Genomic DNA, 13,948 nt, shown 5'->3' on the forward strand with positions numbered 1-13,948 from the left:
TATTACAGCCACCGGGCGGGCACGTGGGCGTAAGGCGTTGCTGTTGACGTAGGTAACAAGGCTCAACAATTGGGGCCTAGCGCGACTGTTTACAGGCTCACCTCTTCACTTATCACTTCACACTCGTCGAACAAATCATGACTTTCTTCGATATCCAACTTCCCTGACGCATAAACTGACAACGCGAGCCGCTTTTTGTACCCGGTGTTTGCATCCTTCGACCCCTTCGCTGCCGTCTTCGTCAATGCAAAGCCGTTGGTTGAATGTTGCTAGCAGTCAACCTTCACGCTGAGGATATCTCCACGCGTCACACGCATCAGACCTCACCGGAGCAATCGGGCCGCCTAGTCATTCGCGGCTACCACAATGGAATATTTGAAGAGCCTGATCGGTCACTATACCGGCGGCAACCAACAGCTTCCACCCCCTCAGCCGGAACTGCAACAACCTCTCCAGCAACCACTAGCTTCGCCTCAGCAGTTGCATCCTCGACTCCAGTGGGAACATCCTCTCTCTCGCCCGGAAAGAGGCCCCAGGCACTCGGCTCCGGCGCCATCACCGCAACCACAGTCCCCGAAGCGGTCGAATCACCGCCATCGTCACCATCGACACAGGTCCGAGTATCCGCGGTAAGCCAAAAGGATCCATAGAGCGCATTACCGACGGCCAATAACTTATAGAGAATCTAGGCACAAGCGCAGGCATCCATCTGTGCCCGGCATAATGCCTACCGACTCGTTCACTGGCCCTTCCTGCAAGGACCTGATTGAGTTCATGAAAAGCGTCAAGGATATTCCACTGCAGCACAAGGATGGTTTTGAAAGCATGTCGAAGAAGGCGATTGAAATGGTCTGCGACATTGACGCGCTCCATGTCTGGGAGAGCGGCGACGATATAGATGACTTCTTGCAGCTCACGCAGGTTATCGTCAAGCTTCAGATTGAAGCGGAAAAGCATGAGGGGAAGCGACGGAAAGGGCCAGCCATGGTGGTCATCTCTTCGGAGCAAGGTATGTTGCCTCTGAGGTGTAACCTACATTTCCCGTGATCATGGGGGCTAATTATCAACAGCTGCGGCGACTAAAGGCAGAGATGGCTTCGAGCGCATCTGCGAGCTCGTCCGCTCCTTGACAAAGTCTGACGGCAAGAAGCATCTCAATGACACAGTCTGTGCATTCGACGCCATCGTCGTCGTTCGAGGCATCAACTATACCTCTACAAGTAACAGCCAAGCAGCAGTGACACGCATCAACACAGCCATCGAGCGCGTCTTCAAGAAGCAGCGCCCCTCCACCAAGCAACTCGTCTGGCACCACGGCCCAACCCTCTCCCTCCTCATCAGCTGGATTGACAACACCACCTCAGACCTCCGCTCTGCCCTTACAGCCATCAGCATAACCGCTGCCCTCGATCTCACCTCCGGTGTCAAGCCCTCCCCCATCGGCAAAGCGAACAAACTGTCTGATATCCAGACACTAGAAGATTATGCCAAGAGACTCGATATCCCCGTCGTATTTGTAGACCCGGCTAGCCAACTGATTACATATGAGTACCTCGCAACATACATGTACTACTGGGCCTACTACATCCACACGTTCCTCCCCGCGTCCGTCCTCCGCCCGCACTTCTATGCCGCCCTCGACACCCTCGTCACATTCTGCTTCCGTGCTCGCGGCGCAAGCGACAGCACGTACGGCGCCTCCACCGTGCGCATGGTACAGGAGCACCTCTCCGCCCCCACCGCCCGCCGCTGGGCCTGCTCCTGTATAAGCCCCTCCTCGTACACAAAAGAGCTGTGCCGTGCCGCGGGCACAGATCCCCAGATCCACCACGCCGTACAAATGGCAGACAGCCCTTTCGCACCGTTCGCGCATGTACCGGGGTATCCCCTTCCGGCGTTCTCCCGCCTGCCTCTCTGTCCGAGCGATAAGCCGGCGGAGAGCACGGGGGAGCATTACATCGCGGCGCCCGTGTCGTTCAACCTTCGCACGTGTGCGTTTCGCGCGTCGTCTTCGTCGCCGTTTTACGTCCTCCTTCCCCGCGAGGGAAGGGATGTGGATAAAGTGACAGCGTGGATACAGGGGACGATGATGGGTGTGCTGGAGCGGGTACGGCGGGACAAGGACGGCCCGAAGATCTACAAGGTGGAGACGGAACTGTTTGGGGAGGTTGCGAAGGCGTGTGCGTGGGCGTTGGAGGGGTGTAAGGGGAAGATGCCGGAGGGGGTGGAGGAGAAGGTCAAGTTTGTGGGGGAGAAGTTGGCGAGTGGGACGTTTTGCTATGTGGCTGGGTTGGTGAAGAAGTCGAAGCAGGGAGGAAAGGGTGGTGGGCAGATGCAGGGTGCTGGATGGGGTGGCCAACAGAAACAGGATTGGCAGACGGGACAGGCGGTGCAAGATGGAGGCGGATGGCAGTCTGGCGCCGCTACGGCGGGTGCCGGCTGGGGTTGAGCTGTGCTGTTACTCCGCTGTCTTCCATCACACTCAGGCTGGCTGGAAACTGTACCTCCAAAAGCCGATGAAGCAGTTTGGAGGCTCATGAACGTTGTGGTTCGTTACTTCCATTCGGGTCGGTGGCTTTCAGGTCTTTCCCTCTTGCCTCTTGTTGTACACTACCGTGGCTCTGAGATGAGTATGTAGCTGTACTCGTGCACTTGGTCAGATGGCTTGAGGCTCGAAACAGCAGTGTACACTTGACTGCTAAAATAAAAGAGTGGTTCTGAAAATGGGCACATGGCGGTATTGTATGTCTGCTAATTGAAAACTCGAAGAAAAGGAATATGCTATTGCTCACCAAAAGCCACGCAAGGCTGATATGCCGGCTTCCTAGCACATCAACATCCTGGTGAGCAACATACCCTTCCACATGCCGTGCCTCTGCGTGCTCTTCTGTTCCAAGCCACCATCCGAGACGCAGGCCTTGCCCTCTTTGATGTAAAAGCCTCCGGATAATGGCCATTATTATCCCTCCAAAGCCCGCCATGATCATTCCATACCTTCCTGGGGATTGTAAGAGTGCAACTAGGCTGCATCAAGTATTTGCTGGGGCAGTACCCATTCCATTTGTCCTTTTTGAATGTGAGGTATGTTCTACGACGATTCGCAGGCTTTAGTCGCAAGAAGCACGGTGATTCGACTGGTGATGGGCTACTCGAGGCAGACTCCTAGATCTTGGGCCCGGGGAGGGAGTAGCCGTCGCGGTACTCCACGTCGCGGCCGACAACGCTCTTGAACAGCCTGTCGACTGCTGCCACAGTCTCTGTGGGAGGTTTTGAGCGGATATCCACCACCCAGCTGTCGTTGTCGACGTCGCGGCCATCGAAGTGCGAAAAACATGAAGTCTGGTCCTCGGCCGCAGAATCAGGGTCGTGATCTGGATCATTCTCGGGATCCGGACCAAGGTAATGTTCCCAGGGCTTCTCTTCCCAGGCTGGCTTCGCCTGGTAGTTGTAGAACTCGAAGCGCGGACCCAACATAAGAATGGCGTATCCGTGGGAGATTTCGGCCTGGCGACCCATGGAATCGCTCAGAACATCGGCGCGCGGCATGGACACGAAGTTCTTCTCTGGGCGCATTAGCTTCTCGGGAACCCAGTGCTCGAACGTATCCAGGTCGTCCATCATGATAGCCAAGTATGTATGCTGCGCCCAACCCGTCGACCCATCTTCAAATTGCACCTCGCTCAGGACAACGTAGCCGGCGATATGTTCGGGCAGAATTCGATGGAACTTATCCGCCTGTATGTTACCGCCCCATGTTTCATACACAGGCTTTGGGTTCTTCTTCAAACCCGCTTTCAAGTTGTCGGCCTTTCGCTTGGTCGCTGCATAACAGTCTTCTGGGTAGATCCAGGTGCGCCAACCACCAAACTGTGAGAGAGGCAATTGAACCGGCTCGACACGGTAGCCTTGTTCCTCGGGATAGTAGTGTTCCAGCAAGGTGGCGGCTAGTTCCTTGGCTATATCAAGGCGGGGCTGGTGCTTCGCTCGCACCTTCGTCATACGGGCTGGGTCGAAGTACTTGACGTAGTCGAAACCCTTATTTCCTGGTTGATAATCAGCATTCGGCTAGCAGAAGACAGTCTTTGAGGACTTACCGATCTTGGACGGCGCTGGAAAGCTTGTAGCGTATGAAGCGAACAGCTCTTGAATAGAAGGTATGTCCGTGACCTCAGGGTACTCTGCGTGCGTCGAGTCCAAACCCTGAGCCGGAATAGACTTTGGCGTCTCGTCCGACACAGGTCTTGTAAGTAGGACGTGGGGTGTCGAGTATTTGTCTGTGGTACCATCGGGAGCCGGTGTACCCATAACACTGTCGATCATGTCGAACGCAACTTCTTGGGTGGTTTTCTGGGCATCGTCCGCGTCATGTATACCCATACTAGGCTGTTCGATGTCCATCATCTCGCTAGGTTCGTTGAAGGTCATGTTGGAGTTGATGTCCATGTTTGACGTCCCTGCTGGGGCTGCAGTCCCAGGTTATGTTGAATGAGCAGAGTGGAGTTTTTGCTCAGAAAGGACGTTTTTATAGATAGAGAACGGGCGTCTCCAGTAATTGAAAGGGCCCAAGCACAGGGTGCACGTGAAAGATTCAACCTCTCCTGCCAGGTAAAAACCGGAAGCTTTGGAAATGGTATCCAGCAAACCAAAAGTAAGAGCCCCGCTAGTTAGGTCAATGTATTACCGAATGAGTACAGATTCAACCGTTCGTCATGGGTTGTAGTAGCGGCTGATTCACACCTGTAGTCGCGAACTCCGTCTGGCAAGCTGATAGAGATGGAAGGTGTTCAGGTCGTAGATCTAATGAGTCCAGTGAGTTCAGGTCTTCGATCCGGGAGATGCAGGCGTGGGGGCTTCCGGGCCAGCTGCAGCTTCCTTCTTTGCTTGTTCTCGCGCCTTCCGCTTGACCTTCTTCTCGCGATTCCTTCTTGTACGCTTCTCACGTTCTGCCTCCTCCTTTTCTTGAGCAATCCGCGCTTGCTCCGCTTGTTTGTCGTCGGCAGCTTGCATCTTTTTCCGCAAAGCAATCCTGCTCTTCTTCCCCTTGCGTGTCCTCTGTTTATTCTTGTCCTCGACTTCAACTAGCGTGGGAGGATGCCCAACGAGAACATTCTTCTTTAATCCGGCAGGCGTGATCGTGTGCACCTTCCACGGCAGCGCACAGCCAGGCCATGGCAGCTTCGCCATGTTGAGCACGTCGCTTCCCGTTACCGCAGCTGCTTTATATTCTTCTTCCTTCTCACTTGTAATTTCATCTGTGAAGTAATAGCTTCTTGGCTTCTTCACCAGTAAACCTGGCTCCCCAGTCGCATCTGGGGACGAGAGTCGGATTTTGTGCGATTCGGCGGTCTGCGACGGTCCGGCAAAGAGTACGAGTTCGGCTTCCTCGTCGCTAGCCACCGCATCTTCTCGCAACCCTTCGGCGTCGTCCTCATGGTTTGTGAATATAAATTCGTCCTGAATGCGGGACTTGAGAAATTGGGCCAATTCAGGGTCGGGACTCGATCGCGGTGACGACACGGGCGACCGAAGCTCGGCGCGGCCAACACTATTTCAAGTCAGTAAGCGCAATTTCGAAGATCGTGTATTTCCTACCTTTTAGCACTTGTCGTTGCGAACATGGTGGTGTCTATGCGGTGGTGTCTGGAAATTTTGGAGCTTTGACGTTGAGCCTCGGATGATCGACGTGCCAAGACCAATATCCCTGATGGGTTTCTCAGACCATTCTTCGACGTTACCATCTACGTTCATCGACGCACACTATCCTATTCATACACGGCCATTCGTTCACAGAAACTGCGGAACTGCGCTTTGCACTCAAAACTACTACTCGAGCTAAATCTGACTGAGCATCTTCTGATGTATATTTTTCATTCCTGGAACACTACTACGACATGTTGCACGCATGGCCGGCTACTCAATACATCTGCAAGGATCCACACGGAAAACTGAGCAACTATTAAAAGCTGGAAGTATACAGTATTTCACTTGTTGATCCGGCGACTTCGATGAGACTCATGAAGTCGAGACAGCTACCTTGCCCAGGTGATTCCTCGCGAAGTCCTTTCCACGACTGCCGTCTAATCGTAAAATGTGCTGCTTGCGCCATCGAAACCTAATCTACAGAAGTTGTCAGGGCATATTTGAGAATCGTCCGTCTCACCGCTACTGGGCTTGATTACGGACATTGCGCTGAGAGTCATCCCTATGTCTGTCACGTTTGACGCACCTTCTTCAAACCACACCAACGATTGTCTCTACAGATTTACGCCATCTCAAAAATCACACCGTAATTCCGTCGCTTATACATGTGTCGCAGCTGGAGGGCTGCCAGAACGAGACCAACAATCGCAATGATGACACCCAGAATACCAAAAAGGGTGGTAGTGTTGTCTGAGTTTTGGATATCTCTCCGGTCCATGAAAGTTGATGATGTTGTCGACGGAGGCAGACTCTGGGTGGCGCGGGTATGAATTTGTGTACTGAAAAGCATGGTGAGGTATGTCCGAGGACTTTGCTTGCAAGCCCACGAAGATGAGCGAAGCAGATTGAAGGGAGAGGTGCCGAGGGAAAGGAATGAAAGCGGGATCATCTTATATTTCACAGCAAAGGTAGAAGAGCGCCCCTCAATCCGGTGGATTTAAAAATCAAGTCATCTTTGGTCAAGCATGCTGTCGCTCTAAACCGTCGGGAGCTTGGCCGCACGGCCGCCAGCACGCTGCTGCAAGGGGTCGCGGGTTCGATGCGGCGCAGGTGGTGCCCAAGGTAGGCTGTGGGCGCAGCGCACACCGCATGTGGCGCCCTAACACTAAACGGTCGGCAGTTTGGCCGCACGACCGCGGGGATGACAATCCGACAAAGCACTAACCACCAGTGACAGCCGCAACTCCACCAATCCCACCCAGTCCGCTGAACCATCCGTGCCAGAAGGCTGGTCCGCTGCCAATCGCCATGCTCCTACAGAGCCAGCCGTGCTCTACAGAGCCAGCCCTACAGAGCCAGCCCTACAGAGCCAGCCGTGCGTTCAGGATGAGAGCACAAGCTTCTGAACATTGGCTTCATGTATAAGCTGATCCATGTCCTGATTCAGGTTTGCATGCATCTCCATTAATGACTTTGCTAGATGCTCCCGATATATGATCTCTTGCGAGGCCTGGTAGCTGACTGTCGGCTTCTCATTCCTCCTCTATCTTGAGGAGTTTAAGTAACCCTTGTCGTCCACTCACTTGCATGGTGGAAATGGCAAGGCAAGACCGACTAGTGTATCACATGACGAAGATTTTTTTCCTCTAAAGATTCGTTCACATGACTTCGGGAGTTACGTGACATAACACGTATGTTCTCTTTCTCCTATATTCGCTCCTAGACCACTTCAGTTCGATTTACTTGCTCGGCTGTGGAAAGAGGAACGGACCGCAGAGTGTCGCCGAAAGGCTCGCGTGCTCACCAGTCTGACTGTGGCACACCCACGCAACTCAGCCTCCACAGGATAAGCAGGTATACCTCCGAACGTCACTCTAGGCCTTTCCACGCTAAGTGTCTTGGTTACAAAATTACCTGTTCTGCAATGGTCTCTATACGGCAATACATCTTGAAAACGGCTTACGGATCTCATTTGGCATTCTCTATTATTTACTTTCCAGCAAGTGTCTGCTTGCTGGCGAAATCAATTTCTTGTTCGTAACGTGTGCTCAATAATTACTTCCTGTGCTATCTTGCTCGTCCCAGGATAAGGCTGCGAAAGAGTTGTTGTTTTGGTTGAAGGACATCGATAGTCCAGGGATACCGACATCTTCCACCACGACGTACGCGTTCTGACGGTGCATCTCTGACTCTAAGTGTTGGAACATCTCCTGGATGCCGAAGCCAAAGTAGGGGAAAGGGTTTTCGTCGATGTGCAGCCACTCTGGCTGTTCGCGCCAGGTTGCACGTTTCCTAGCCTTATATGGCACTTCGCCGTCCTCGGCCCATTGAATTACGCTGACCTGGTTAAACCATGAAGAGTCAAGAGTGTCCTCCATTAAAACCTTAGGAACTGGCCGAATGGATCCCGGCGGGGCCTCAAGAGACCTACGGGGCTGAAGTTTGTTCTCGAAGCACGACATACTTGACTGGAGACCACATTGTGAACACTTGTAGCTTTCACTATCGGCCTCATCCCACACACAGAAGCGGCAGTATCCGCTTCGATAGTCGAAATCAAAATCGTGGTCGCACTCGACTTCTTCGAATGTCAAAAATGTCGGACCAACCGCGAAAGCTTGCTCATCGTCGTCTTCAGACCGAGTGTTGTCGGTGCACCCAGATCCAGTAATCCATTCTTCAGCCGGGGCGTTGCTCCACAGGTCGTTGGGGTGCTGCTGATTGTCCTGGCTGAGATTTTCGACCTCGTTATCTTGCCCATCTGGATGCTGGACCTGGACCTGGACTCCATTGTGCTGGCCTTCGAGTTGGAATAGATCTCCATTGAAGGCAAATTCTGCGGTCCCTGTAGCAGATGACACCTGATCACCAAGAGGGAGGTCACCATGACGATTGCGGCCCTGCCTATTCAAGCCAGTGTCTCGGTGAAGGCCACGTTGATTGTTCTCATAGCCTTCTTCATCATACTCTGGATCCCCATACATAAGGCAGCCCGGCGTGTCATCCTCGCCAGGATGAAAGGAATTCCAAGGCAGAAGGCAGACCCAGCACCACTGGTGCGTACAATTCGGGCATGTCATATGGTTGCACGCCTCTTTGTGCTCAGTAAACATGCGGCATGGTCCAGGACATTTCTTGATGCGAAAATCTACGGAATACTCTGGCATCCACGCAGGCTTCGCACTAGCGCCGTCACCACAGCGATGATTCTTTTGCCAAAGGTCCTTACATCCGACACAAGTCACAGTGCCACAGTCACACTTGACCAGGCTGTAGGGGCCTTCGTCGTAGAACCGGTTCGGCGAGAGCCACTCTCTACAATCCGAGCAGTAGATACGCATAGCTGGCGTAGTATAAAACGCGGCCTCTTTCTGTGCATATGTTGCAATCACGTCAATTGGCAGCAGGACCTCCGCCAGATGTCGGCGAAGTGTTGTTTCCGTCGCTTCTCCAAAGCAGCACCTCGCAGGGAAGGCTTCGAAGCCAGATTGCTTTGCGAGGGCCTCGAACTGGGAGATAAAGCGATCATCACAGAAGAAATGCGCCGCGCAGGTGACGGCGCCTTCGTTCAGTGGATAATCCAGTCCATAGATGTGGCATTCGTAAATCTCCTCATCGGAGGAAATGGAAGTTCTGGTGTTCATATCAGATCGTCGAAATCGTCCGATCAACAGACGGTTTGGTGGGTTTGTAGCTGAGTATTTAAGAAAGTTGAGTTTCGAACGCATCTAGAAGACGGTCCCGCTTTAAAAAGCTATGTAGGAATGGATATTGGTTCCATCGCTCTTATCTGGAGATGTCAAGGTTATATAGTGAATCTCGGTGAATACACACAACGTCCGGCTCACTATGAGTGGAGTTATCTTGAGACGGTCCGCGGTATTGACAAAAGTTTCGACTACTTTTGGGCTTGCGGGTGAAAGAGCAAAACATTGTGCCCTGCGTTAATGATTTTGTTGCGCATGGTCCATGTAAACTGAACCGAACACCGCTGTGGATCCTGGGGAAAGTGAGTAGCTAACAATTAAACAAAGGGGAAACATTCGGTCTTTGCGAGGTTTACATAAATAGCGTATCTGAGACCAACAGTCGCCTAATGTGAAACGGTGTGATGGTCACTACAGTGCGATTGACACAATATTGGATTGTGAATGAGACTGGGTCAATCTTATTTGAAGGTCACACTGAGACACATTAGGAGAGTTTCAATAAAGCGAAAGCTATGTGAAGACGAGAAAGTCTCCAAGCCATCATTAACGATATTACTGACAGCTGGTTATTCCAAGCAAGCAGTCCCAAGGCTTGATAGATAGACTCGTTGTCAGCTATGATTGGTAGTCACGTGTGGTAACCAAGGCGTTCATAACTTAATCACTTCTGTAGAATGATTGTCGCGTAGGTGTTTCCAGAAGTAAACAGTGAATACCACGTTTTTCATAAGCTATAAAGGAATTTGGACATCGACCTGTTATCTGCGAGCTCATTCAACCTCAGTTGCGTGCTCTCCATTTCCTTCGGTTTGAAGTCAATTCAGTCTTCCTCACCATGCACTCCAATCACTTAGCTCCTCATGACCACTTGCACCAGGATGAACCTCCTGTGCTTCATCCCAAGCCAATACTCTAAACATGTTCTCCCGATCATCATGACCACCTGCACCAGGATAAACCTCCTGTGCTTCATCCCAAGCCAATACTCTAAACATGTTCTCCCGATCATCATGTTGCACTGCGTCCAGCGCTTCAACCTCGTCATGAGCGATAGTGACAATGGCATGATCGATCATGTCGTTCGTTAGCTCCATAGTATTCTCAGCATGGTTATCAGGAAGATCTGTATCCTCAAACTGGACGATCCCATTTGCCTGCTCATCCTCGGTGGCATTCTCTTCGCCCTGTGGATCTTGTTCATCTTGCTGAAGGGCGAGATCGTGATCATTGTCATCGTCATTCTCGGCGTCACTGTCATGATATTGATCATCGCATCCGAACTCGCCGTATTCTTCGTAATCGTCCTCGTCCTCCTGGTAATCGGGATCGTCGTACGCTGCGGCTTCACCTTGGAGAACGTTTTGCGACTGTTGGGTGACCACTATTGTGCCCACACGATTGCGTCCGGATCGGTCGAGGCCAGTGTATAGATGAAGGCCTCGATCGTTCATCTCGTACCCATCCGCATCATAACCTGCTGCGGGATCTCCATACTGAGGGCAGCTGTCGTGGCCCTCGTCCCAATCCATCATACAGATAAAACAGAAATGACAGTGGCAATGCTGACAGGCCATGTGGTTGCAAGCCTCGTGAAGTTCGATCCACATGTGGCACATGGGGCATTGCTTGATGCGACAGTTGGTCGAATATTCAGGCAGCCAGTTGGGTTTGCCAGGCAGATCCTCGGAGCTATCGCATCGGTGGTGTTGGCCCTCACAAATCGACTTGCAGCTCACGCAGGTCAAGGTACGACATTCGAAGCACCAGGCTACCAGGGACTTGGCCACCCTAGAAATAAATGCATCCCTGAAGGAGGAAGGACGTAGCCATTTGCCACAGTCCGCACAATGGACATAGAGATCAGGGGTTGAAGTCATGACGAAGTACTCTGTCAGCTTCCCCTGATACTGCGAGACTGTGCTCCGATCCCAATAACTGCGATCGAGAATGTCTAGACAATAGTCTATGTCAATACCGCGACAGCTGTCCCGAGAAGGGCAGCAACGAGCAGGAAAATACTGCCAGCCCGGCATCATCGCTTTCTCGAACACGGCGTTGATGCAAACATTGCATAGGAAGTGTGCGGCGCAAGTGGCCAAACCTACTTCGCAACATGAAACGAGGCCATGATCGATGAGGAAGTCTTCTTGACAGTGGTCGCATTTATACTCGCCGGCCTCCTCTTGAGAGTGTAGAGCATCCTCCTCTGCAGTAGTCTTTGCAACCGCCTCAAAGTAGTCGACTCCAGAGAGCTTCACATGTTTGACCATGCGCTGCAGACGCTTCGAAGTGTGCTTTGGTCGACGTGGCTCGCGAGCATGATTAGAGCGTGCAAGCTTCTGCTGGCGATTGGGTATCGACAGTGACATTATGAAAGCGGAGATTTGGTGTAAGATCTTTCGGGAGATTGGGGAGAAAGCGCAGTCGTTGAGATGTGGAGCTGGTAGTGGTATCTGATGGGAATTTCCTCGAACAGATTGGGGTAAGGGCTCCTGCGGTAGACCGTAGAGGTTGAGTCTGACTCTGCGCCGTGAGAGGGGTCAGTCGCGGAGCTTTCTTGACGTGTGCAAATCTTTTGCAAAAGGAAGCTTAGAAGTGGTGTGCTATATAGACACTTCGAGCTCGGTTGAGGTGAGGCTTCAGACGTAAAAGCGTTTCTGTGGGTGGGTGCACGTGTTTCGAGTGCGATGAAAGTTAGATTTATATAGTGTAGCGACCGAAGCCCCGCTTGGTGAGAGATCCCCGAGGTGAATGCATTGGTAAAATTAGACCAGCAAGTTGCGACTAGTGAAACGGAAGCACCCCAGAAAGGAAACACCAAAAGCAATGACCTCACCAGGTTGAGTCTTTGCGTGCGATATTGTGGGTCTACCTACCTGCCGGCAAGCTCGTCGCCCAAGGGTAAGCCTCCGGCATAGCCTTCCAGCTGCCTAGGTCATCATAGTTCCTGCTCGTTGTCTTTCCCTGGAGCACCTTTTGTACGAAAGGTAGCACATCCGCGTACCCGCCCATATCGCAATGACCTCCCTTTGGAATACTCATGCCCAGCTGGTCTCCAACGCCTAACCAGCTGTAAACTGCTTTCGCGGCAGGGAACGTGACGGTGGCGGTACCCTTGGAGTCTGTGAACTGGTCTGACGCGCCTTGCTCGAGGATAACGGCACGAGGGGCGATGGCCGCAACGATAGTGTGCGCGTCGTAGGGGAGCTGGGTGGCGTGGTTGACGAATTGAGATATGCCGGAGGATGTCCACCAGCCTGCGCCAGATTTGGAGTTCTCCAAGTTCTCGCCCTGGCCGCTCAAGCTGTATCTATACGGTCCGGCACCCTGCACGCCAGAGCACATTGGCATCGTGACAGCTATGCGCTTATCGAACAAGCCGGCAGCAAGCGCAGCTTTGCCCAGACGTGAGCATCCCGTAACGCCAGACTTCTTCGCGTCGATCTCTGGGACTTTGAGTTCGATGCCATCGAGGACGCGGTGGAATCCCCACGCCCATGCTGTTAGGACACCTGATGTTGAGCGTCAGTCTTGTATCATACTGACGATATGGAATGGGATGAGAGGCATACCGATATCTTTCCCGTTGTACAGCGTCCAGAAGCTGCCAGTCTTGCTGTTGCTGTCTGCGGCGACCTTGCCGTAGTCAAAAGTGACCACCGCAATACCTGCTTTGAGGTAGCTATTGTTATCAATGCCACCGATGGCAATCACGACTGGGAACGGCCCGCTCCCACTTGGCAGATTCAACGTCGCCGAGATAGTCGCCGACTTCCCTCCTGCAGCGATCGTAACATCTAGCTTCGTTCCGCTGCGGGTCGCCGTGACGGTCTCTTGCGAATGATCGGGGTAGTAACCGTACTGGTACTCTTGGAGGAGCTTCATGATCTCTGGTTGTCTGCATTGGTACCACTCATCCTTGCTTTTGACCTTCGTCTTGCCGTCGAGGTAGAGGAAGGGATCAGGCATCGTCTTCACAGCGGGCAAGTCGGCCGCTTTGGGCATGGGATTTGGCGTCGTAGGACATGTTACGTTTTCTTGTCGTGGCAACAGGTCCAGGATTTGCGCGAGGTTACTTTCAGGCGTAGGCGCACTGCTGACGGTGGCTGCGCAGACCGCGAATGCTACGGTACTGAAACGCATCTTGAAAAACCGAAGACCGAGACGCAGTACAGTTACAGTCTCGTGGAATCTCCACAGCAGTAAGATGTAGGCGCAATCATCCCCGCATGCAAGCTACGGGTAACAGCCTTGATGAACAGGCTTGTGGGTCGCTTGTTTAATGAGTTTAATATGAGGCTACTCAAGATGGTTCTTATATGAGCTCAGATTTGGCAATCGCTTTGCCACATGTTTGGTGTGTAGCCGAACCAAGACCGGCATTAGATTCAGGATGCCGTTTGTCCGCATTTCAAGGGATCGGACTACGTGAAAAGTATCGTACTAGTCGATCGTATACTAGCATCCGAGTACAGTTCATGTGTGTTCGACAAGACAAGAAGGAATCATGCGTCGAAGCGTTCGAAAAAAATACTTTCCAAGAGAAATTGGCTGAACAAGTCGCCACAGATGCAGACAGCGTGTACCGGCTGAAGTTG

General features: G+C 52.4%; 6 protein-coding genes across 6 annotated transcripts; 1 reads left to right on the top strand and 5 right to left on the bottom strand.

The window, feature by feature from the left end:
• Window positions 1-723: 723 nt before the first annotated feature.
• On the top strand, window positions 724-2,449 carry N0V89_009394 (uncharacterized protein; the record flags this gene model as incomplete). Its single annotated transcript, XM_056218145.1, has 2 exons — window positions 724-1,009; window positions 1,071-2,449. The coding sequence occupies 2 exons, from the start codon at window positions 724-726 to the stop codon at window positions 2,447-2,449; spliced, it is 1,665 nt and encodes a 554-aa protein (XP_056067410.1).
• Window positions 2,450-3,162: 713 nt separating this feature from the next.
• N0V89_009395 (uncharacterized protein) lies at window positions 3,163-4,443 on the bottom strand (the record flags this gene model as incomplete). The annotated part of the gene is made up of 2 exons (XM_056218146.1): window positions 3,163-4,043; window positions 4,095-4,443. 2 exons carry the CDS (start codon window positions 4,441-4,443, stop codon window positions 3,163-3,165), a joined length of 1,230 nt encoding a protein of 409 aa, XP_056067411.1.
• A 372-nt stretch (window positions 4,444-4,815) lies between these two features.
• N0V89_009396 (uncharacterized protein) lies at window positions 4,816-5,748 on the bottom strand (the record flags this gene model as incomplete). Its single annotated transcript, XM_056218147.1, has 2 exons — window positions 4,816-5,545; window positions 5,663-5,748. The coding sequence occupies 2 exons, from the start codon at window positions 5,746-5,748 to the stop codon at window positions 4,816-4,818; spliced, it is 816 nt and encodes a 271-aa protein (XP_056067412.1).
• A 1,940-nt stretch (window positions 5,749-7,688) lies between these two features.
• Window positions 7,689-8,720, bottom strand: N0V89_009397 (uncharacterized protein; the record flags this gene model as incomplete). Its single annotated transcript, XM_056218148.1, has 1 exon — window positions 7,689-8,720. One exon carries the CDS (start codon window positions 8,718-8,720, stop codon window positions 7,689-7,691), a length of 1,032 nt encoding a protein of 343 aa, XP_056067413.1.
• A 1,460-nt stretch (window positions 8,721-10,180) lies between these two features.
• On the bottom strand, window positions 10,181-11,719 carry N0V89_009398 (uncharacterized protein; the record flags this gene model as incomplete). Its single annotated transcript, XM_056218149.1, has 2 exons — window positions 10,181-10,836; window positions 11,464-11,719. The coding sequence occupies 2 exons, from the start codon at window positions 11,717-11,719 to the stop codon at window positions 10,181-10,183; spliced, it is 912 nt and encodes a 303-aa protein (XP_056067414.1).
• Window positions 11,720-12,218: 499 nt separating this feature from the next.
• Window positions 12,219-13,493, bottom strand: N0V89_009399 (uncharacterized protein; the record flags this gene model as incomplete). The annotated part of the gene is made up of 2 exons (XM_056218150.1): window positions 12,219-12,862; window positions 12,923-13,493. 2 exons carry the CDS (start codon window positions 13,491-13,493, stop codon window positions 12,219-12,221), a joined length of 1,215 nt encoding a protein of 404 aa, XP_056067415.1.
• Between the last annotated feature and the right edge of the window lie 455 nt (window positions 13,494-13,948).

Source organism: Didymosphaeria variabile (genome assembly GCF_027946475.1).
Source record: "Didymosphaeria variabile strain IMI 356815 chromosome Unknown scaffold_7, whole genome shotgun sequence".
NCBI classification, from domain to species: domain Eukaryota; kingdom Fungi; phylum Ascomycota; class Dothideomycetes; order Pleosporales; family Didymosphaeriaceae; genus Didymosphaeria; species Didymosphaeria variabile.